The sequence below is a fragment of the Echeneis naucrates genome, chromosome 12 (genome assembly GCF_900963305.1).
Source record: "Echeneis naucrates chromosome 12, fEcheNa1.1, whole genome shotgun sequence".
Classification (NCBI taxonomy): domain Eukaryota; kingdom Metazoa; phylum Chordata; class Actinopteri; order Carangiformes; family Echeneidae; genus Echeneis; species Echeneis naucrates.
In genome coordinates, this window is record NC_042522.1 from 11,481,412 (window position 1) to 11,506,204 (window position 24,793).

A 24,793-nucleotide genomic window follows, 5' to 3' on the forward strand; every position below is an offset into this window, starting at 1 on the left:
CTTTTCTTGCACCCTGAGATACAAAGTGAAACATTCAAGTATTTTAACACTAGTGGGCACTGTTGGCAAAGAGAAGAGTCCTGTTTCACTTGGTGCTGCTTCAAACAAATTCCAGTACTTTTTTTTTTTTTTTTTACTGAAAATCAACTGACCCTGTTGGGTGTTTATGAAGTTTCTTTTTCTCTCTCAGTTCTGTAAAGCTGAAGAATGACAGTGCCATTGTTGAATTTCAACAACAAAGTTTCTGCCACCAGATTCAGAACCAGATTTTGATCAGTCACTATAAGAAAGTTGTTACTACAGGAAAAAAAAATTCAGTCTTCCAATAAATACTTTTCAATATAATACAATGATTTCTAAACAGTATAAAGTTTTGTATAAGAAAATATCTACAAAATAACAACATGAAAAGTATGTCAAGTTACCACTATTTAAAAAAAAAATCCCTACGCAGCATGTTATTGCTAAAATGTGTTTCCTGTTGCGTGTATTTCGTTTGACAGTAAAGGGAGACACGCCATGATTCACTGTGGCCCAAACCTGTAATGCAACAGCTGTTTCCACATCTGTTTAAGGCACCAGGCATTTCTGGTTTCTGAACCAACCTCTTTAAAAATGAAAGGCCACGGTTCACCTATAGAAGAGTGGGTTTCTCAAGCCTCTGCCTTTTTGACCTCACAAAAGCACACATTTCTTTTTCCTCTTATAGTCCTTCTGTTTTCGATTGAAGGCCAAAGCTCTTTTTGTGGCCTCTCGGAAAATGTCTTCCACATTCTCCTGATACTTGGCTGAACACTCCAGGTAGAGCTCTGCATTCATCTGCTGCCGGGTCTCCTCACCCTACTCCCAATAACAACACAGAGAGTTAGACCGTGTGACTGCAATGTGAAGGCATCAAATACAGGAACAAAAACATTGAACTGTGGTAGTTAATGTGGTTACAGGCACTTACATCCTGTAATCTCAAGATAAAGGCCTGTGCTTGTAGTCACTGTTTGCATTCTTGTCTTACCTGTGTGTAAGTGATTGGAGCCAGATTCAAGGCCTTCAGTTTCCTTGAACACTCTTTGTCTTTCCTAAGGTCAGTCTTACAGCCAATCAGGATGACTGGTATCTCCCGGCAGAAGTGTTTTACCTCTGGGAACCACTGGGTTAAATAAAATAAAGAAAGTAACATTCAGCGTCTTAACCCACTGGTTTGAGATGCAATATGTGTGTTTTAAAATCAAGACTACATTCTTTGACTGCATGTCTCATATTGTAAGCACCGAGGAGAGAAACGACTTGCATGCATGAGGTTAATGTCTATCACTGTTAGCTAATCATAGCTAAAAGAATGCAGTCAACACAAACACACCAGAACCCTGACAATCATTTACTATCACTTGAATAGGAAACACAAAACTCCAGTTAAACTGTAACATTCTTGTTCCTCGTTTGGCTGTATGTGAAACTTGGAAGTATTGTCAATGTACCATAACGTTTACCTTTATCAGGACATTCTCAAAGCTGGTTGGGTTGGTCACATCAAAGCAGACTAGAATGAGATTGGCCTCTTGGTATGAGAGCGGTCGTAGTCTGTCATAGTCGTCCTGTCCTGAAAAATTAATAAAGTTGTAAAGTACATCCAGTAAACATCCAGAAAAGAATATTAATGTGTGTAAATGGACAGCAGGACTTAAAAAAAAAAAGCTCTCAGCATCAGCATACAACATATGTTTCAAAGTTGGTCTAGATGAAGAAAACCACATCCTTTCTTCAGTTTCCTTTTCACTGATGTAAAGCGCCCTGCTGCAGATTAACTGCCAACATATTCTGTTGTGGCTTTTCCTGAAAACTGTTTAATTCACATGTTAAATGCGCCACAGTGATACAGCAGGTTGTGTAATTCATGTAAGTTTAGGAGATAAATGGGGGTAGTTCAAAGCAACACCTCAGTTAATGAAGCACCGACGACACTGACGTTGAAACCACTAAAACCCAAATAAATTATAATATCGACAAAATAATGAATTACAATCAGCCAGTACTAGCTCAGTCCACACTGACAATAATCATGACACTTGGTCCACTCAATATTTATAAATTTGATGCTCTAGTGATATTGGAAATTAATAATACTAAAAAAAATATTCAAATACTACGCTTGCAGATAAAAATGTTACACTTTTTTTGTTCGTTTTTTATTCTTGCTTATTCAAGCTGTTTCACTAATTTCAATAAATGAAATCTAAGGCAATCTCCATAGCAGTGTGTTAGTTGTTACTAACATACAAAGTTTATTAGTTCCTGAAAGATGCTTTTGGTTGATGCTCCAACGTCAATATTGACCAGTTTTGTCACTTCCTTACAGAACATGCCAAAAACAGTATGGAAATGTGGTTGGCATATCTGAGTTTTATTTTCCTGATAGATGTAAAACTTTAAAATAGCCCCCCTTCCTCCCATAGCAGCCACATCAACATTGCCATCTAAGTCAGTATGTGTCCTCTTTATCTACACAATATTTTGATTTTACTCCATCCAGTGGGCACAATGTGTGGTCACTGCTGAAATCCCTGCTGTCTTTACATTTTGTTGTAAAACATGTTGTGAAAAATAATTGAGGCAATTTTTCATTTAGCCACTTACCGGCTGTGTCATACAGGTTCAGTTTTATCTCTTTTCCTCCGAGAGAGATAGTAGTTACATATTTTTCAAACACTGATGGTGCATATTTCTGTATTTGACACAAAAGAGAAAGATTTTGATTTTACAGTACAGCTATGTACTGACATATTCTTTCATAAATTCTAATTTTACTACAATTTCTGTCACCTAAAAGTAAGGCCTTGAATGTCAAGCTTGAGCTTACATTGATAAATGTTATAAATTTAGATTGAAAAAGGGACGATAATTGAAATGGTAACATTATCACACTCTAATCTCACAATAATATCTCTATTAATTAAACATATTATAATATATAACACTGAAGCACCTCTTACCTCTGGAAAATCGCCTTTGGCATAAACCATGAGAAGAGATGTTTTCCCACAGCCGCCGTCTCCAACAATTACAATTTTGAGTTCTTCTCCTGTTTTCGTGGTGCCATTACCAGTCCTAGCACCGTTTTGTGTCATTTTGCCTCCAAACAGGTCAAACAGGTACCAGGTAGGGAAGGGCTGAAGAAACTCGCTCCAGATTCAAGTTCAATACATGGCAACGCCTGGTGACTCTGTATTTGGAAAGGCTGAGAAGATTTGCAGGCAATGTCGGGAGAGAGGAACAGACAAGCCTCATGGTTTACCAGGTATCTCGCTCTGTTCACCACTTCCTGTTCCTGTCACAGTGAAGTTATTTCCAATTGACCCCCTACCGTCATGCTGTTGGTGTGCTCACTGCAGCAGCATCGCTGGGTATGAATAATACAGCAGCTGAATTGCACTTGTGGAGCATCTGAGTCTGGCTGCTCCTACTTCCTCTTTTTCATGTGCTTGCCTTTTTCGTTTTATGGGTGGGTACTCTGTCTGAAACACTGCCTCCATCCACTGAAATGTGCATGTGAGATAATGGTGTAAATGTTCATTCCTAATGCTGAGAAAATGCTGGGTTTCAACATGTATAAAGATACAGTGATTACCACAGTTAGATCTCTGGAGTGTTATCTGTGAAGATATGTGGCCTAGAGATACTCTGATGACAGTGAATGGGCTCCAGTGCAGTGTTGTGTGCCTTCCTTACAGCTGCTTTGGTTTGTGAAATCTTAGAAAAAAACCCTGGTTGTTCCTCCTCTAATATGAAGTGCAAATGATGACATAACTGTTTAAAAACCAACTGCCTGAATTCTCACAGAAGCTTCAAATGTAGAAGAGCACTTGATTTGAAGTTGCTGACCCTTTTCATTCAGAGCTGTGGAAGACCGAATATTTGCATATACTCCTCTAAAGGAGGATCATTAAATTTATAACAAAAAGTGTAGAATTCTAACAGATTATATTTAATAACATGAATTTTATTGATTTTAATAATGTTCACTAACCATAGAAACTGAATTAGACCATGTTGTTATTTACACATAAGGGTAGGATATGTGTTTTCACCCACGATCAGTATGAATCCTCAGGGGTAGGGAGATGTCAGTCGCATGCCTTTATTCAGTCTGAATGGCTGAACATGGCAGTGACATCACAAGTTGGGCGTCTGTTCACTCTCAGCTCAGTATGCAATGTACAGGCTTTTTAGCCAGCAGCTAATTAATTAGATGAGCAAAATGGAATGACTGGGCTCGGGATATTGCCTCTCACTTTGCACAGCACGACTACACTACCCCAAGGTATTTTTTAATGGCAGCTAAAGGAGACGAGTTCCTTTAGGGCATGACATATAACATTGATAAGGACGTTAAATGAAAATTCCCTCTAACATCTAAAATCCGGAATGAAAGTTACAAATGAGCATGCAGCGCAGTCTAAATTTTCTAGACATATTATATTACATGCAATACAAATTATTTAGTTTGGAAATACAATGCAAACATACTAACAGTCAGAAGTAGGTAGGTAACAAGTTAGTGGGGTGTAAGGAAAGAGTTGGTTGTAGAGCATGGGTAAAATACACGAAAGTAATCGTTTTGAGATTATTCTTGATTGAGTTACTGGTCTGGAACATTTTTTCTATAGTTAAAACCACCAAACTCATAGTGGTATAAGGTCAGATTTAAGGTTTTATATTCAGTGGTCATTGGTGAAAAAGATTTGTTTAATTGGTGCAAAAAATTTGAGCAAGCTGACCCTTTAAGAAGATTAGATGACAATATCGTTCAGTGTGCCTATTTTAAGACGACATGAAATCTTTTGCCTGAGCACATGAGCACATACTGCTATAAGAAAATTCTAGTTTTTACCTCCTAAAGCCATGACATCATGCAACATCAACTATGGCCACAGTGTATTTTAGAGTAGCATTTGGTCAATATGACAGGCTAACATTGTCTTTTATAAGTAGGCCTATTAAAATTCTGTTTTCAATGCAAGTCCATCAAAAAATGAAATAAAAATTGAAACATATCTGCTTGAGTTCCCACAACAACAGAACAAAAAGGTATATATAGTCTATTTATTTATTCATCCCAAAATCACAGACAGGTGATAGTATTTCCCAGTTGAAGAGACTAAATCACAAACCATGCTGTGGAACAGAACACTAATCATACACTAACATGCAGCTCTTTTAGACCTACAGACGAAAAGATAAGGATTTAAATTCAACAGATACAGTACCACCAATCTGAATGAAAACCTCTTGAAAATGCGAGTGCACCCATAAATAATAATAATAATAATAATAATAATATAAAAACACAAAGTGCAGAGAATACCTGATTAGATTCAGGGAACAATCCGTCAGAACAAAAGGTTGGTCATACAAAGAAAAACTGAGGCAAAGTGCATGTGGCATGCCTGCCTGCTGTTTCTGACTCCAGAGAAATAGCCATATGTGTCCCATATGCTTTTACAGTACGGTAATATGAGGGACAAGCTCTAAAAAACTGCTGAATAATAATTTAAAAAGAGTGCTTTTTTGACTCACGAGGTGAAAATGGCAGCCTAACATATTAATAACCCTGTGAAGGTTGTTAGATTGTCCTGAAGGTGTACAAAAGATCCAGACATGTAAAGCCGTCTCTCATCAGTTAATAAACAAAGAACAATTGTCAAAAATAGTTAATCGCCGTGCAGAGAGACAGCTGTCCTGCAGAAAAGAGGCCAGTCCTCTGAGTGGAATATTCCAGTCTGTCAGCGGCGGTCTAAACTGACTGGCGCAACCCACCGGGGAGGAGTTTTTTTTTTTTTTTGGGGAGGGGGGGGGGGGTAGTGCAAAGGCCTATAAATAACCATATTAACGGATTGGACGTAATCCCCGTAAAAAAAAGAAAAAAGAAAGAAAAAATGTGTCAGATCTTCTAAATTTCGCCACCACTGCACTGGGGTGGGGTTGTTGGGGGGGGGGGTCTGGTAGTATAACAGCATCTACAGGTTTGAGAGAATGGAGCAGCCTCGGGACCTGAAAATTGAGGAATGCGCGCAGGAGGGGGAGGATACCGAGAAAACAGGCCTCTCACGCTCTTTTTTTTGTCTGTCCTCAAACGCACCGGGCTCACAACCCACTCGTATGAATGCCTCCCCCTCCCCCGTCCGTCCCAACTTTATTTTAAGCTCCTTCACTGAGCAGGCGGCGGCAGAGTCGCATCTTATTAGTGTTATCTGCTCGACAGCACCGAGGCGCGCGATGACGGTGAATCTACAGTCTTTGTCTCGAGCCAAACAGAGAGCGCACGCGGAAGGCGGAAGCCGCCGGTGCTGTTTTCGCCCAGATACGCAGCTGCCGCGGAGGGTTCCTGTTGACCTTATAAGGAAATGCAGGGGGGTGCCGCAACACGCTCGAGCTCTCGTGGCAACCGTCCAGAGCTCTCGGATTAATGCCGTTGCCAGGGCGAGTCAGCCCAGCAACCGACAGCCTGAAAACGATTCCAACGTTTCCTTCCTCACACGCTCTGTCGACTCCCTTAAAAAAATATATATTCTAAAACATAAATCTTTGAAAGGAAAAAAGTCATCCCTGTGTCAGCTGATGTAAAAACATCCAGATGAAACCACGTGAATCACCGAGAAATGTCCTCGGACAAGAGGTGCTCTCCGAGTGCACGAGCCTCACCCAGTTATGGCGCAGCTACATTTTACAGCACAGTGCTCTCCTTTGTCTGTAAAGAAGCCATTTTGAGACAGAGAACAGCAGAGAAACCAAAGATAAAGTGTAGACTAGATGCCATCTAAAGGTGTCTTCGGACAAAGGGAAGCAGTTAAATACGAGATTTCACCCTATTAAGACTCCTTTTGCTCGTTTAAGACTTGGATTACATGTTTTGAATACTAACTGTAAGTTTACAACACAAATCAATAATATTGGTTTACATTTTGCAAGCAAAAGGCATAATTGTTTAAATCGTTTTAAACACGATTTAGTATTGTTTATGTTGTCTGTCCTCTATTAGATATATTTTTTTCACACATTTACACATACAAACTTGCAAATTAGGTGAAATAACTCAAAATCCGTTACCTTTCAAAACAACATTTCCTTGTGCTTTTATATGACGTAGTTCTGCTAGAAATGTCGAAATGGAAGAGGTTATACTTGACTGCAATCCTGTCTTCAAAGAGAGAAAGGATGGTTTGCATATTGCCCACACAGATGATGCTTGAAGATGCATATTCGCTGGGAGAGAGGCAATTGCCTACCACTGATCAAAAAGTTTTCAAAAGAGCTCTATCTTTCGTGCTAATGGATTCCTTCCTTTTCAGGAGACGCTTTCCGTCCCCTTATTAAAGCCAATATTAATGGATCCGAAGATGGAGCTGAAAACATTCATCCTGTCCCTGCGTTTAGGCCTGTTAACTGCATTTCACCAAAGTGCTGAGGTAAATATTTCAACCACGGGAGTTTCCCCCCCATCTGTTTCCACTTAAGTTTAACATCATGTATTTTTTAAGGGTTGTTAAAAAAAAAAAAAAAAAAATCTAAAACGGCTACACGACTGAGCTTATTTAGAAATTTAAATGTGCCCTTGATACAAGGTCAATCCAGCGTTTACACTGTGGACATATTTGGTTCTTAAATGGTAAAATGGGCAGCACAAACCTAATCGTGCTTGAGGTTGTCTCCACAGTTGTAGGAAGGGCACAGAACAAGTCACCAGGGTGTTAAGCTTTGCTGTTGTGAGAGGAAAATGTTTAAAGTCATTAATCAAAGCAAAGGGATTATCAATCAACAGTCAGCAGCACAATAAACTGTTTTGCAAAAGGGCCATTAGTTATCCATGGCCTGCTTTCAGTCAGTTGAGGTGCAGTGGTATAGATATTCTGGACTGTATATATTTTATATTCCAGCATGCCAGTGAACATAGCAAATAAACTTGGCTGTACAAATGCCACAAATTCCATGTGATCAAAATTATAGTAGCTCAATAGATAAATTGAAAGAAAATGACATTAACTGCATGCCTCACATTATACATTACTAAACTATCAAAAAATTTTAGATTATAAAAGAGTTGAACTTACTCATTGCTACTCATATCCTATAAGGCCATAAGTGCAATGCCAACAGTCAGACATTACACATTTTGTCACTTAAAACTGTGTTTTTCCCCACTAAACTAACATCTCCAAACCCATTAAGCTGTTTATTCACAACATTTGGTTTCTTTTCACTTAAGAAATATAAATACTATTGTATGGGTGTGCCATGACCTAGTTAAGACAAAGATGGATTCCAGGCAGAGGAAAAAAGGCTCAAAATGTCACAGGGTATTACATCCAGTACATTCTCTTCCTTCTTCTCAATCCTTTAAAAGGAGGAATCATAGTTTTATCATAGTCCGTGAGAGATGAGGAAATCAAGTGTAAGATCCCTTTTGGAACAAAGGAAACCCATATAGGCCATTGAGTCCTGTTTTTTAGGAAAATGGCTGCCGAGAGCTCTCGGCCCCCTCTCTCTGCTCTCTGTTGAAGGACTCCTGAGCCGTGCCTCTAATAGCAGACGGTTCCTCTGCTGCTGCGCTCTGATTGGCCCGCCGAGCTGCCGCTGTTAACCAGCCAATTGCCCGAGCACTACAAAACACCAGGCAATGTCAAAAAAAACCGAGTTTATTCAACACTATACAGTTCGCAAAAAACATGTACCCGGTGAAAAATATCCGAAAGAGATCAGAAACTGTCCGCCTTCAAAAGCTTCCTGGTTGGGTTGTTAAAAAAAAAAAACAAACAAACAAAAACGAAAAGACAAAAACAAAAAACGCGGATCGACACAAAGCTCCGGGACTAGTTTGTTGGATCAGCCTAACTGACGGAAAGCTGTAACAAACCGCCGCATTCCAAGGCTCACTAACGTTAGTGTGATTATTTCAAATCCTGAAAATAGGCTTCATATTTAAAACACCATTCATCAAATAAACTGCTAGCAGCCGACAACTAGCTCCACAACCGCGTAAGGCCTTCTTTTTTTTATTTTCGTTTTCAGGTATTTGTGAACGGATACAGGCTTGTAAACATAAACCAGCGACCAATCGATTATATTAGCCCTCGGTGGCAGTTAAGAAGATATTGCCCCGTGTGTCTCTCCTGTGTTTGCCGTTTGGGTAAATGCGATCAGCAGATTCGACACAAAAACGATTATCGTGCTAAGAGGCACACGGCCGTTAGAACACACATGATAACCCAACACAAAAATAAAACGTCCCTAATATAGTCTCTTCAAAGTCTTGGCTTTTAAACAAACCAACGACGTTAGTGAGTGACCTGCGGAGGGAAATAAGTTTGCGACGAAAGTGCGGCTAGCATCGGAGGTGGGCAAGCCTAGCGGTGTATTGTGGGAGAGACAGGAGCCACAGACCAGAGGCACACAATATGTGTTGGCTCTCGTTGAAAAGGAGGCAGTATTCTTCAAGCTAAATCATGTAATGTAAGCGGCGAGAGGAAAGCGATTTCGTCTTTTCTTCAGTTAAAGAGAAACCACTCGATCGGACGAACAATGTCCAAGCCAGGGGAGAGAAACAGATTGAACGAAGACCATGGCAGAAAGCAGAGTTCAAGTAAGCTTGTTCTTTTTTTTTCCTCTTTCTCCAGCCCTCCTAATGCTTGTTTTCCGTAACTGGGATATACGCTAGATCCCGTCTTCGCTCTGACCGGGGTTACCCCTACCACCAAAGTCATGCATCTGTATCGTTTGACTGTGTGTTTTCTGTTTTTTTGTTGTTGTTTTTTAAGTGTTGGGGGCTGGTAACAGGACCGTGTTTAGCGTTGCCTAACGATAGCCCTTCTCTCCTTGTCGCTGCCTGTCGTTTCAGGTTTGGCGAACGGCATGGACAGTCATCCCGTCTGCGGCTCGGCGGAGAAGCGGAGTCACCACTGGAGAAGTTACAAGTTGATTATCGACCCGGCGCTGAAGAAGGGATCACACAAGCTGTATCGATACGATGGGCAGACTTTCAGCATGCCCGTAAGTGGACCGCCTTTAACGCGGCCAAGCGGCTACAATAGTAACCGAGTAGCCGACCTCCATGATAGGTTACAATGTGGCTGTGTTGCCGTGGCCGGCCACAGGCATGTTCCAGCATCCGAGACGGCGTTTCGGAGGTGTCGGTTTAATTGAACAACGTGTCCGGGTTGTGCATGACTACTTTGCAACAAGTTAGTGGCGTGTGAAGTTGTGAATGGGATGGATAACACAACGTTGTGCCCCCCCCCCCCCCCCTTCTCTCTTCTGCAGAACCCCGGGATACCACCGGTGGACATCGTCCGAGACCCGAGAATCGGCCGTCTCTGGACGAAGTACAAAGAGATGGACCTTCCTGTGCCCAAATTCAAGGTATACATCCCGATGCACACCGCGATGCCAGGTTTTTCCTTGTGGAAAAGGGGTGCTGTCAGAAGTTGCAGACACACCCCCTTAAGTCATGAGATGTCGGGGAAAAGTATAACTGTCAGAGGAGTGATAACCATCGTCATTACCCGAAGTGCCTCGCTTTAAACTTCTCATTGTTTTTAACACGACTGCCTAGTTTCGTATGCTGATCGTAGGGACTCCATCACTGTCGTCCTTATCTCAGCTGTCAGAAAAAGACCACACGTGGTGCAACATTAACTCGAAAACACTTCCAACATTAACTGGCCTCTTTCTTCTTCCAGATCGACGAGTGCTATATCGGCCCTGTGCCCCCAAAGGAGGTCACATTCGCCAAGCTGAACGACAACATAAGAGAAGGATTTCTTACTGACATGTGCAAAAAATTTGGAGAGATCGAGGAGGTCGAGATCCTGTACAATCCGAAGAACAAAAAGCACCTGGGAATTGCCAAAGTTGTTTTTGAGACCGTAAAAGCCGCCAAAGTGGCCGTGCAGTCCCTTCACAACACGTCTGTTATGGGAAACATCATCCACGTGGAGCTGGATCCGAAAGGTAAACAGTGATTCACTCATTCAAGGAAGAAGACGCGTAGCCTTCATTTATGCACGATGGGGCTGTTTTAAGCTGCAGGAGCACTCAGAATAGTTAAAGTGAAATGTTGCCTTGTTGACACTTATAAAAAGGACAGCAGTCACGTGTGTGCATTTACGTGCGTTGCCTGGTAACGTCAGATAATTGAATTTCATTGAATGTAAGGCTGCACCCATGAGCCCAGAGCCGAGGGTGTTGTGTACTCCCACTGGGCCTAATTTCAGACATGTAAACAAACACAGACCTCTACTCTCTGCCCCTCACACCCTTTCTGTTCTCTCACTGTTAATAGCTATGGCAGAAATTTCAGTTAATTTCTCAGTTGGAAACTCATTGTGAAGATTCAGTCTCAGTTGCTGGTTTTGAGTGACACAAATCAAACTTTCATTCATCTTAGTGCAATGCAAAATATTTATTGTTTAGTTTGCATCAATTTTACACCTGCACCAGTTTCAATTATTACATGTATAGTTTTATTGCCTTCATAGCGGGCTTTGTTCTTATTATTCTCAAAAATATATTTCTTCCAGCCATACACTGTCAAGAACATGTGACAGTTTGTGTTGACAAGACATGGAGTGAGTGAATGTTGCATTGTGTATGATATGTAGATTGATACAAGTTTAGGCTGTATAATTATGGCATCTTAGCGCAACAGATGATGTTTCCAGTCAGTGTACAATAGGCGGACATAAACACTAACTATATTTACATAGACTAAGGTTGATATAGAGTCAGTATTTGTGATTGTGTACTTCTGTGTTCAAATACCGTTGGAGAATCCCTGTTTTTAAAATCCTATTATATACTATCATCTTGAAAAGGACATCTAAGTCTACACCCATCTACATACACACTCAATCACACAGCCTTACTACCTTTCCTGGCCACTGCATTTCCCCCAAGGAATGTAGTTTGGCATTGCCATTCCTGCACACAAGGATATCACAGCCCACACTGTTCACTTCTGTGGTACCCCGATGATGGAAAAAGCTACTAAATGCTGTCAGAGCAAGGGTGATCCACTCTATCATCACAAATCTCCTAACACCTTTAACACCCTAACATGCATAACTAGCACATGTTTTGCACTTCTTTACTTGATGAAACAGATGTAATACTAATGCTAAGGTTTCCTACTGCACTGAAGTTTTAGTGATATCCCTCATTTGTAAGTGGCTTTGGTTAAAGGCATCTGCCCAATGTACTAATGTGAGTTATAATCATGCCAGAATTTTTTTTTTTTTTTTAAACACACCGGCATGAAGCCAAGTTTATAAACTTGACATGTGATTATTCATGCTTGCTATTCTGCAGGTGAGAATCGCCTGAGGTACTTCCAGCTCCTAATGAATGGCAGCTACACACCAAGGACTCTGCCCGTTGGTGGAGAGGAGGCCAGAGAAGTTTCCCCTCGTAGCCTGGCAGAAGCCTTACTGGTAAAAAATAACAACAACAAAAACAAAATCAGTTCAAAATTTTCTTCTCTTTTTAAAAAAAAATTATTTTTATTTATTTTTTTGTTTTTTTTTTGTTTTTTTTTTATTTTACTACTATTGAATTACTGCTACGGTCTATTATGAGTTCGAAGATGACTTAAACGTAGAGTTACTTTGTTCAAACCAATCCAAAATGCCATACCAATACATAATCCATTTTACTGGTGCAGCAGCTGATAGAATATACCAGCAGAAATGTGGACTGACAGCACAAAGCTACTGAAATGTGGACTTTGAACCCAAAGCATGAGATCGTGTAGACATTGTGCTTCAGATGCTCCACCATTTTCGTATTGGAATTAATTCTTACAAAACTATACTTTGAAATATAACTATAACTCAGTTTGGGAATAGATCCTAATTTTTCAAAATTACATTGTTATACAGTAATTATTAATTTGCCACGCACAGATGGTCTAAGTGGTTTTCTGTGTATTTGCGATGGTGGAGATTTATCGTGTTTAGTGACATGTTCTGATCATTTTTGTCTCTTAACAGGATCCCATCCGCCGATTATCGGAGAGCAGCATATCAGCTGTTGGAGCAACATTGCCACCTAGCAGCTCCACCACACCTCTGTCCCTGGAGACAGGGTACTCCAGCCTAAGGCAGGACACCCCCCAGTCCCAGGGAACCCCTCATACCCCACGCCAGACAAGTACACCCTTTTCTCAAGACTCCAACTACTCTAGCCGGCAGTCCACACCTGCATATCAGTCCAACCGGCCTGAGAGCTCTGGTGGATACAAATCCCGGAGACATGAGAGTAAGTTTCAGGATGCATACAACCGCAGACCAGAAAGGCCTCAGTACCGCAGCAACATGTTCCGAAGTACAACGTCCGAACAACCTCCCTTCAAACAGCACCAACTGACCCCACCTGAACCTCCACCCACCACCCCCTCCTTCACCTACACAGCACCTCCTCCTGCTACGCCCAATTTGAAGTCCGCATTCTCACCCTACCAGGCTCCTTTACCCCCTGCATTCCCCCCGTCGGAGCCAGCTTTCCATCACCCAGCCCAAAGGGAGGGTGAGTACCTCCGACCACCGCAGCCTCCTCTAGCAGCTGCTACTGACTTTTTGCCAGTTAAGGAGAGACCTGAAACTCCTCCAATTCCCGAGCCCCCGCCCGAACCCATGTCCCATCCCGCCACCCCTCCTCTTCAAACGCCAGAACATTGCCCCTCACCTGGCTCCCCTGCACTGGATCCAGAGCGTAATAGCCTGGATTCCCGCATTGAAATGCTTCTCAAAGAGAAAAGGACAAAACTGTTGCCGTTTCTGGAGGAGCGAGACTCGGACACTGAGGTACGAATGGAGGGAAGTCCAATTTCCTCCTCCTCTTCTCAGCTATCTCCCATTCCCCCTTACACAAGTGGTTCTCAAGCTGGGCAGCAAAATTCCCGTCCCTCTAGCACAGGTTTGGAGGATATAAGTCCAACCCCACTGCCAGACTCAGAAGATGAGGAACCACTTCCTGGAACAGCCTCTCTGATCAAGAGAATTGTTTCTCCTGTCCATGAGAAGATAGGCAATAATGATCTCAAAGATGGACATTTTCGAAGTCTCTCTCCTACTGATAAAATGGACACGGTAAGGCAGATTTTTTCCCCTCATAGTATTTGTATGAAAATAACTATTAAATGGTTTGATCAGCAGTGCTGATGCTTATGCACAGCTGTGAATGACGGTTACGCTGAAGACACAGGAAGTGAGGTCTAGTTTCAGGAAGGTGGCAGTAGTAAACTTTCCCTTTTGTTTTGTTCTTATTGTTCTGCTTTGCAAAGGAATTCTGGTTTCACACAAAACCTTGTGCATAGGTATCACAGAGTGCATGCAGACTCACGTAAATACTGGTTATGTTCGTTTTTGAGCAAAGAATGAAAATGATTACTATTAACAATAACAGCTACAAGTAGTGTTTGTCAAACGGCATCCTTTTAAAAAGAAAAAAATTATTTGCACAGTGGTTGCTGTATATGCAAGGATAAGATGTAAAATCCCCTTACGTTACAGATAAAAGTTGAAAATGGTTATGAATGAAAAATTAGCTTGCAGCATTACAATTACCTTCATGTTCATATGAAGCTATGCTCCTTCTTTGTAGTCACAGTTACACCATTTAGCCTGTGATGTGTTTCTACACTTTATCTTGTGCTTTGAAAGAATGAATAAGGGTTGTTCTGCTATTGGGAAATTGAACAGTCTTGTTTCCTCTTTCGAACACTCACCGCACGCTCATGTTGGGCATAACATAGTTTGGCTGTTGGCCCCATTCAACACTGTACTTCCTGGTTTTGCTGATCCTGACACTCAGGATTGGTTGTAGCTTCCTTGGTCTCACATTTCGCGTTATCACAAAGCAAACAGTGCAAACGGGTCATTTGGGTAACGACACCACTCCCATGCTGAGTTAACTCTGCTTCATTTCAGCAGCAGTTGTGCGCCCTTCATGCTATTAAGCAGGGAAAATACAATTCAATACTATTATGTTTAATGGCATAACTGTTGCTTTATATTTGTATTTGAGTAGATTGAGGCCTGTACAAACAGATCTGGAAATTCGCCAACCAGCAAGTTGTGCTTGACTGCGAAAGTGAGAAAGTGTATTCTAAGCTTTGAACTTATATCAGCATTAAATTCATAATCAGAAATACTTTATTAATCCCCAGTGGAAAGTCTGAATTTGTTGGTTTATGTTTGTAGCTCTTTTTTTTTTTTTTTATATAATAAGTGAGTGGGTAACAAATCTCAACACTGCTTTTATACTGAGTAAAATGTGTCCCGCATGTCCACTGTCAAGGCCTTTAAGTTGTTATTAAATGTTGTTAAACACATATTGCATACATTACAGACTTTGAAAACTTTGGTAATTTTTCTCAAAACAAAGTATCCAAAACATTTGCTTTGGTGGCATTAGTACAATCAGGTACTGAATTGAAATCTAATTGTAAAATATCAAACTATACTCACCTCTAATAGCTTTTACATGAGCTTTTGATCTTGCATCTTCACAAGTGAGTAGCATTTGCTCATGGTCACAGAGAGGAGAAGGGCAGATGGATGTATTTGATTAACCTATAAAAATGCTATCTGTTCACCAAGCATAGTGCTGACAGCCTATCCCTTTTCACACAGAGTCATCAGTCGTCAGGAGAAGACATGGAAATCTCAGAAGATGAGATGCCTGGGACTCCAATCACTGGTGGAGACTGTGGCAAGGGCATTGTTGTCAACTCTGCAGTGTCCCCGATGCAGACAATTCCCATCCCTCCGCCTGGCTTCCCACCTCTACCACACCAAGCCAGTTTTGCAATCCCACATCACCACTTGCCCCCTCACTCTGCCGTCCCGGGACATCCTCATCTGACCGCTCATACTGGAGTGCCTCCCCATATGCTGCCACACATGGGTCCTTACCCTCATAGCATGATGCCTCTGGTGCAAATGGAGCTAATGAACTGCTTACGTTGGGAGCAGTGGAGCACAGTTCCCATGTCGTTCCAGATGCAGCAACAGATGCTGAGTCGCATTGCTCAGACTAGGGGGCCCTATCCTTATCCACATTTTATAGACAGTGGTGCATCAGGGCCATTTGGCAGCCCATACCCACCCTTATCTATCAGTGCTGCACCTGCAAGTGGCAGCACGGGGGCACCGGGGCAACACTGGCAGCATCCCAGTATACCAAAGTTCAATCCTACTGTTCCCCCTCCTGGATATGAGAGTAAAAAGGAGGATCCGCACAAGGCAACTGTTGATGGCGTGCTGCTGGTCATTGTCAAAGAGCTGAAGGCCATCATGAAGAGGGACCTCAACCGTAAAATGGTGGAGGTGGTGGCTTTCAGAGCCTTTGATGACTGGTGGGATAAGAAAGAACGCTCAGCAAAGGTAAGTGAATCATTTCACCTTTCATGGTACAAATAGTGTTCACGACAAAGACTATGAGAGTCTTTCCGCGCATGCACACAATATGTGTGGAAAATAACACTTGAATCACTGTTTGAATTTTTATTGACATCAATTAAATTGGCAAAACAACTTAAGTCTATACTATGTGAAGTGATTATAGCGGTGAAATTGCAGTCACATTCAGCTTGCACTAAAGGAACTAATGTTCATTATAAACATCCATTCATTGTTGGATAAGTTGAGGCTTTTTGCAGATAACTGAAGAAAAATGGTCGTACTGACCTATTGTCCTGAATCACTGGTTTATTTTGCTTCTACAAGAATTATTATAAAATCCTTTAATTATTCTTTTTGAATTGCTAACATTTTTTAATAATAATTAAGAAAAAGATTTTAAATAAATAAATTTAGAAGAATATTGACTGCATTGTTGCTAATGCCAATTCTGCAGACGTTTCTGATACTCAATATATTGTTGAAGTAATTTATCAAAGGACAAAATAAATACTGTTTGTCCAAGATGGTGACAGAATCTTTTTTTTTTTTATCAAAAATTTGTTTATAGATTTATGGACATATTTTACAGACTAAATGGTTGAATGCCATAACAATGGTTTACTGCTTTACTGATTATGAAAATAATCACTAGTTGCATTTGCATGACTGGGACTCTAATCACTGCTAGAGACCCTGGCAAGGGTATTGTGGTCAACTCAGCAGTGTCCCTGTTGCATAACTTTCCTGTTAACTGAATCCAACGATGTCAGACTTTTATTGTTCTTTAACAGGGCCTATTACAATAAATACCAAGCAGTTACATTCATATTGTTTTTCCCAGGCATCTTTAACTCCAGTGAAGGGTGTAGAGGGGAAAGAAGAAGAAAGACCTAAACCAAAGGAGACGATGGCTTCAAGTTTGCTAGAAAACTGGAACAAAGGCGAAGGACTGGGCTACGAGGGAATGGGTCTGGGAATTGGTTTGCGAGGAGCCATTCGCCTGCCCTCCTTCAAGGTAAACCTTAGAATGTGTCTTTTAGCAAACATGGAGCTCAACAAGTTGCGCTGTCTGTTGATCTTAAATACTTTTTGTGCATGTTGTGCTCAGGTGAAAAGGAAGGACCCACCTGAGGCTGCAGCAGCAGGTGACAACAAACGAGCCAGACCATCAACTCCAGTGGATGATGAGCTGGAGGATGAAGGTAAAACTGTATTATCAACGCTGAAGAAAATACTCTGCAGGTTATTATGCCTTTTCTTTCTGCTGCTAAGTTTCTCATTCCTGTTAGACCGGGATCGAGACCCGGCTGAGCTCCCCTTGGACGATACTAAAATGGACGGGGACAGCATGGCTGCAAAGAGACGGCCATCGCGGCCACTTGAACTCGACAGTGAAGGAGAGGAGGAGCTGGACACTTCTGGAAAAGAAGAGGAGTCTCTGTCTGACCAGGAGGAACCTGATCAAAAGGAGGCTGTAAACAGGCTGTCATCAAGCAAAGTAAGTCTCAAAATTTACTGCTGATTTTATGGACTAAGATTTCATTTCATTATTCCTTTCACTAACATATCTGATCATCTCTTAGGAGAGTGGTGATGAGGAAGGTGATGATGAAGATGAAGGAGACTCATCTAGTGAGAGCGCTTCCTCAGATTCATCTGATGAAGGTACTAGATCTGACTACAACCGTAGCCTTTCTCAACACAGTTTCCTATAATTTATGATTCTTTTACTCAAATTCTTGCAGAAGCCGAGAGTTCAACTTCATCCAAGGAAAGCTCTGACTCCTCAGCAGAAAGCTCGGACTCCTCTGAGTACGAGTTAAGCTCGGAAGAGAGTGATGATGAAGACGAAGGGGAGACTGCAACTGAGGATGCAGAGGATGAGGGCAAAGTGGCAGAGACATCCTCATCCTCTTCATCCTCAACATCTTCATCTTCTGATGAGGAGGAGGGTGAGACAGAAGATAAACCATTGAGCCCTCCTGCAGAACCAGTTCCAGTGATTAAGGAGGAGCTGAGCAGCAAGTCCAAACGTAGACCTCCAAGTCCAGAAGAGGAGGTCATGGGCCTTAAGCCACCATCACCTAAAAGCATAACAGGTCGGTGACTGCGTCTCATTATGTTTTGAACAAATGTATTTATCTGTTTGAAGTATCAGGTTAAATAAAATAATGAACTTTTCCTGCCTTGTAGGTAAAGAGCGGGACATCAGGGAGAGCATCATTCCTTTGGTGAAGTCTGAACCTCAGGAGCATGTAGCAAACCTTCGGCCACCCACACCCACAGGCGCCCTGCCAGACAGTGACCAGGAGTCAAAAGCCAAAGGTAAACCAGAGCCTGTGGAGGTATCTGTCACCCCGGGCCAATTAGCCTCTCCCCACTCAGATTCAAACACAGCTGTTCCCAAATCCATCTCCACATCTTTAATGCACCTCCCAATCCCCCCTCACGCGGCGATAGAAGGTCGTTCCCTGCTTCATCCACCGCCTGGTCCCCTCCCTGACCTGCCACAGCGGCCCAGGCTCCCCACAGATGAAGATATCCCCCGCACACCAGGCAGGGACCTGATGGAGCGTGCCCGGAGTCTGGGCAAGTCCCAGAGCACGGACACAGTCCCCATCACACCAGGAAGTGATGCCCCGCTTACCGGCAGTAGCCTGTTGCTTAGCTCCCCACACATCCCTGGCAGCCCCTTCTCCTATCCCTCTCAGTCCCCCGTCCTCAGTGCTGGAGTTCCCCGCACTCCAGGAAGAGACTTAACCTTCACCCCTGTCTTCCCTGACCCCACAGCACTAACTCTTAATAGGAAAGTATCCTCTGAGAGCCTGGACGATAGGCCAGTTTTTAAGGAGCCACCCATTAGTGCACTGCCTAACCAAGCCCTGTCAGCTGGCACAGAGCACTCAGCCAGTGTCCCTGAAGATCTGCCTCCTGGTCTCATTGTAGACATTCCTGTGCCATCAGACACTGCTCCATCAAAGAGGAAACCTGGACGACCTAAGGGCAAAAAGATCTCAGCTACCTCTGTGGCTGACGAGTCTTTGGAGCTCTCATCTGAGTCCACCCCGCTGCCTCACGACGCTCATCTTGGAGATCTGTCACAAGTGGTATCTGCCAAGTCTCCTGACCACCCGAGCCTGGACTTCAGGGAAGGAGAAATGGCGCCTCAAACTGTCTTACCTGCAGATGATGGCTTCCTATCCTATGATGATGAAGTACCTGTAGCTGTGAAGCCTACTCGGAGGGCGCGCCGAGGCTGGGAGGAGCTGCTGCTGGGCAGTCTGTCCCCAGTCACCACACCTCCACGACCGTACTTTAACCCACGCTCAGAGTTTGAGGAGATGACCATCCTGTATGACATCTGGAATGAGGGGATAGATGATGAGGACATTCGGCTTCTTCAGATCACGTATGATAAGATGCTTCAGCAGGATAATGGCAATGACTGGCTCAACGACACACTCTGGGTCAACCATCCTCATATCCTTTACTGTTTCCCATCGACTCATTTATACCAAATATTGTTATCATTCATATTTAGCTTTATGTATTTGTCCCTTAAAGAGAAGTATTCCACAAATAGGAAAAATAAAAGACCAGCTTAGTTAAATTCCACTAAAACATATGAAATGTCAATTTCTTTCAGTTGTTTTGTATTGTGTATCAAATAGCAGCCCCCTCTGGTGGTCAAATGGAGGAACCTTTTCGATGGAACTAAACTCAGCATGTTTTGAGCAGCAGCATCAAGCTGTGTTTCAAAGCCTTTTTCAGTATATTCCTTGACTTCCTTGCACCTACCAACATACCTGGAGTGAAGAAAAAGAGGAGAGATGATGGCATGAGGGATCACATGACCGGCTGTGCCAGAAGCGAGGGATACTACAAGATCGACAAGAAGGACAAGATCAAGTACCTCCAGAGCACGCGGCTGCAGTCAGAGGAGCCACCGGTGGACACACAGGTGGGCAGCATCGGCTGGAAGGATGGGATGAAATACTTGCATCACACTTTAGCTGTTTTGTGAAAATGTGCATGTAGAAAGGGATCAGAGATATACTACATGCTGACCTGCAGATCTAACTCATGTTCTCTGTGCAGGGTATGAGTATTCCTGCACAGGTCCACGCCTCTACCAGAGCTGGCTCGGAGCGGCGGTCAGAGCAGCGGCGCTTGCTCTCCTCATTTGCATGTGACAGTGATCTGCTCAAGTTCAACCAGCTCAAGGTAAACAACAAGAAAGAGAACTTTGGTCTAATGTTTGATTCACCCTGAATTTTCTATTAGAGGAAAAAGAACAACAAATAACGGCATAAGACATGCAAGCATAACAAATAAAGAAGTCAAGATGCAGAATGCAATATTTGTTTTTTGTTTTTTTTGTTTTGCTTTTTTCTCTCTTCACTTCAAAATCTCTTTTCCTATTTTCTCCTTAAGTTCCGCAAGAAGAAGATCAGATTCTGCAAGTCGCACATCCATGACTGGGGTCTGTTTGCTATGGAGCCCATTGCTGCTGATGAAATGGTGATCGAGTATGTGGGACAGAACATACGGCAGGTGAGAGAGTAAACACCCTGAAACAGGTCCATCCTTTGCCTGAATACATAAACAGGTCTAACATTATATAAATTATATAAATCAGTCAGTCTGCTTGCTTTCATCTTACTGACAAAGTGTCATCAACGTAAATTATAATTGTAAGGAGGGCTATTTGAAAATGGAAGTATTTGATCCAGTAAATTGCATTACAGTTGAATGCTGTTGTACATATCTATGTATCTATTTGTGTCACAAAGTACATAGTAATAGAAGTGTGAAGTGAGATATTAGAGCTGATAGCAGAACAATCACACAAGTGTCCTGCGATACTGTGAATGTTGTAACTAGCAGGTATTTACATCTGCCTCACCAATAATAATATGTAAGAAAACTGATAAGACGGGCTGTCAGTAATCAACGTTTAAAGCTGCCACACATCCAACAAGTGACAATTTTCATTTGCAGGTGATCGCGGACATGCGGGAGAAGCGCTACGAGGAGGAGGGCATTGGTAGCAGTTACATGTTCCGAGTTGACCATGACACCATCATTGATGCTACCAAGTGTGGCAATTTTGCCCGTTTCATCAACCACAGCTGCAATGTAAGTTAACAGCCTCATGACATCTCCTTAATGGTAAAGTAGATTTACTCAAGTGCCGTCCTATTTATGAGGCACATTCGTCATTTGGGTATTTCTGCGTTTCACTCACTTTGTCCTCCATCACATTTTAGATGAAAATATTTACTACTTTACCACATTTATATGACAGCCTTCCTTATCAGCACTTTGTGATTATTTTCCAAGCGATCTATTGTCTAGTTAAAAAAAATGTCCTCTTTAGTCACTATATGACCAAATTTAGGTTTTATCTTCATCTGTAAGTGAACTCTGTTTAAAATTTTTGAAAAAAATTATTGGTCGAGTTTAAAAATACAGATGTCAAATAAGTATCCTTAAAGTATCCTTTTAATTTTGATTTAAAAAAAAACTGGTTGAAATATTTTCAATGCCCTGCAAAATAAGGTTTTCAGGACTATTGGGCAAAAATGTGTTTATGAAATCTTGAGCAAAAGCCTCCAATCTTATTAGGTATTTAAAGTCATAAACAGCTGTAGCCAATAGGGCAGCCTACACATCAGTGCACCTGTGATAAAAATCTATAAAAGTTTATAAAAGGGGAAGGTCTTAATGACTTTTAGGACTTTTAGATGTAACGTTGTTATTGCATGGTTTTATTTCTAATTTTGCCAAAGAAAGAAATCTATATATTTCATGAAGCTGAAACAGAAGTCATCCTCAACAACCATTTAACAATTTATTTTCCTTTTCTTTCAGCCTAACTGTTATGCCAAGGTCATCACAGTAGAGTCTCAAAAGAAGATCGTGATCTACTCCAGGCAGCCCATCAACGTCAACGAGGAGATCACATATGACTACAAGTTCCCCATCGAGGACGAGAAGATCCCCTGTTTGTGCGGAGCGGAGAACTGTAGAGGAACACTGAATTAACATCCCACTCACGAGATTAAAGGTGGGAAACAGCTTTCCTTAAGTTTTTCCTCAAACACAGACTCAACGCCAACATCGTGGTCGAGGAGGAAGTAAATAAGGGAACGTTTTACTTGGGAGCAAGGAGAAGAAACCTGCAAATTGTCTGGACCTGGCTTGGGCTACCTGTACGGGAGCTCTTCGCATATTTAACTCTAGATTGTTTACGATTTATGGTGCTCTTGAAATGAAAAAAAAAATGCATAGTTTTTTTATGTATGCCAGTGACCTAGAATTTATGAAACACTTGCTGGTGCAGCGTTTCCTTCCCTCCTCTCAATGTTGGACAGTATTTCATCAAGGCTCCCTCCACAAAGAGTCCTGGTTTGTACAGTTTTACACTTTTTCCTCTCATTAGTCTCATAAGCTTTACATACACAACACCATAGGAAAACACACAACACAGATTCACATGATCAGCTGCTTAATAACACTGTTGAGACGCACAAGCCCACCAGGAAAACGCCTCTCTGTGGGAGAAGACGTGGTTGCCACCTGAGCAGATGGCAGATGTGTCTATTTAGCATCAGGCAGGACGGCGGAGCGTTTACGGTCCGTCTTGAACAGAAAACCCTGCTTTTCTTGCTCCTACCTCCTCTGCACCAGTTTTCTTGGAAACTAATCAAACTGATGAAAAATCAAGCAACAAAAAAAATGGTTAAATCTTGCCACAAAATCTGGAAATTTCACACCTGCTTTCACCAGCCAATGATGGAACGTGCTGCTTCCTGTTAGTTTATGCAAAAGATATGATTTGTATTACCGATATCCCAGTGTTTTCCAGTTTTGTGTAGGGTTTTCTCTTCTTGCTTATTTCTTTCAAAGACACTATATTTGTGCGTGTGTGTGTATATCAGAGAGGGTGAGTGTGTGTGCGTATGACCGAGTGCACTGCCCCCTGTAGGCCACAGTGTTGGAAGGCTGAGCCAATCATGCGGAGGAAGAAAACTGAAATTGAATCAGGTGTGCTGGGCAGCAGCTGCTTGGAAATCTTGCAAAGTTTTCCAAGTTATTTTTCATTTGAAGTGCCATATGAATGTGTAACTGACTCTGATGGGTGACAGGTATCGAAGTGGTGTTTGTCAGTCACAGAGCAGTCACCTGCTGCTGCGGGAAAGAGGCGCTGCCTATTCTTTCCCACCACTGTGGCTGTTTGACGGTGATGATGTTGTTTTGGCTTCCTTCATCTGTACCTGAGATCTCATGTTTGTGTGCGCTCATAGATTCCTCTTCAGCTGCAACTTGTATTACTCTACCAGTGTTTGATGTTTCCTGTGAGATAGAAGTGTTTCTGCGCCCGCCCCCAGCCACCCATTGTAGTCCAGAAGGCTTGTGCCTTTCTTTATAAACTAGCTATGATAGAAAACAAATATTTGTGAATGCACTTGAGGCTTGCACTTCTGCTTTATGCCCTATTCAATCTACATTCAGCCTGTCTCACACCCTCAAGACCAAGTCAGTCGTTGATTTTCATTCAGTTGGATTGATTTTGGAGAGTCCCTGTCTTTTCAACAGTGATGTTTATATTGTATATGATTACTTGTACAGAAGATCAAAAGCTTTTTTTTTTTTCTTTTTTTTTTTTAATCTTCACAGGGGTAACACTTTTAAGATGCATCTTTCTCTGTCTCTTTGTCCTTTTTTTTTAACAGAAGACTGAGTATTTAAAACTATTTTCAGGGATCTGTAAAAGGAATCTGAGGGTTTAAAAGGTTGTTTATTTAAAGAAAAGGCCCACTGTCAAGAAAAAGTCTCCACCTCCCTTTTTGAAAGATTGTTTCTTGTAGAAACGTCTTCATTTTCTGCCCTTTTGCTTTATAATACTAAAAAGTGTAAATACTGTAACTGTGAATATTATATAAATATATATATTTTTGTTCCCTGGGGTTTGCTACATGAATACAGCTCAGAGGTCTATGTAACATATAAGGCGAGCTATGAGCTGGTAGCAGGAAATTCAGCTTGTGTCAAGCTTTGTTTTTTTATTTTCTGTTGTAAATTCTATGAAAAGTTGTTTGCGGTGTGGAGAAAAAAAAGGTGCAGAATTGGCATGAGAAGAGGATTGAAGCATCAGCCCATTTCTCATGTCTATTTATTACACAACAAATGTATGAAAAATGAAAAAAATGGAAATAAAGCAATTTTGCATACATCCATAAACTGTTTTCTTTTTTCATGAAGCATTGATTCATTAAAATGCTGAATGAAAACAAAAGGCAGCTGCTGGACAAACAATGACTCTGTGTCAGGCTGGTTTG

At 41.8% G+C, this 24,793-nt stretch overlaps 2 protein-coding genes across 4 annotated transcripts; one reads left to right on the forward strand and one right to left on the reverse strand.

Annotated features, from left to right (window-relative positions):
* Positions 1–66: 66 nt before the first annotated feature.
* rhof (ras homolog family member F) lies at positions 67–8,657 on the reverse strand. The gene is made up of 6 exons (XM_029515220.1): positions 3,359–8,657; positions 2,988–3,232; positions 2,632–2,719; positions 1,488–1,597; positions 1,013–1,147; positions 67–840 (listed from the first exon to the last, which is right to left on the reverse strand). Exons 2-6 carry the CDS (start codon positions 3,120–3,122, stop codon positions 676–678), a joined length of 633 nt encoding a protein of 210 aa, XP_029371080.1. The 5' UTR covers positions 3,123–3,232; positions 3,359–8,657; the 3' UTR covers positions 67–675.
* On the forward strand, positions 6,540–24,793 carry setd1ba (SET domain containing 1B, histone lysine methyltransferase a). 3 transcript variants are annotated; one of them, XM_029515207.1, is made up of 19 exons: positions 6,540–6,917; positions 7,344–9,631; positions 9,887–10,038; positions 10,309–10,407; positions 10,728–10,998; positions 12,355–12,476; positions 13,035–14,132; positions 15,678–16,430; positions 17,290–17,463; positions 17,557–17,650; positions 17,738–17,946; positions 18,032–18,113; positions 18,194–18,547; positions 18,642–19,928; positions 20,243–20,409; positions 20,547–20,672; positions 20,883–21,002; positions 21,450–21,587; positions 22,323–24,793. In XM_029515207.1, exons 2-19 carry the CDS (start codon positions 9,571–9,573, stop codon positions 22,494–22,496), a joined length of 5,481 nt encoding a protein of 1,826 aa, XP_029371067.1. In that variant the 5' UTR covers positions 6,540–6,917; positions 7,344–9,570; the 3' UTR covers positions 22,497–24,793. The 3 variants fall into 3 exon arrangements, with proteins under 3 accessions (XP_029371067.1, XP_029371070.1, XP_029371069.1); XM_029515210.1 differs by having other exon boundaries at positions 7,344–7,460; XM_029515209.1 differs by having other exon boundaries at positions 6,540–9,631.

What these genes read in the sequence shown, in the direction of transcription:
- rhof (XM_029515220.1), bottom strand. Translation starts at nt 3,122, where the DNA reads ATGACACAAAACGGTGCTAGGACTGGTAATGGCACCACGAAAACAGGA. An exon ending in CCAAAGGCGATTTTCCAGAG is followed by an intron (nt 2,720 to 2,987) that starts GTAAGAGGTGCT and finishes TGTCAAATACAG; the next exon opens with AAATATGCACCATCAGTGTT. An exon ending in GAACCTGTATGACACAGCCG is followed by an intron (nt 1,598 to 2,631) that starts GTAAGTGGCTAA and finishes TTAATTTTTCAG; the next exon opens with GACAGGACGACTATGACAGA.
- setd1ba (XM_029515209.1), top strand. Translation starts at nt 9,571, where the DNA reads ATGTCCAAGCCAGGGGAGAGAAACAGATTGAACGAAGACCATGGCAGA. An exon ending in ACTCTGGGTCAACCATCCTC is followed by an intron (nt 19,929 to 20,242) that starts ATATCCTTTACT and finishes ACTTCCTTGCAC; the next exon opens with CTACCAACATACCTGGAGTG. An exon ending in TGGGACAGAACATACGGCAG is followed by an intron (nt 21,003 to 21,449) that starts GTGAGAGAGTAA and finishes TTTCATTTGCAG; the next exon opens with GTGATCGCGGACATGCGGGA.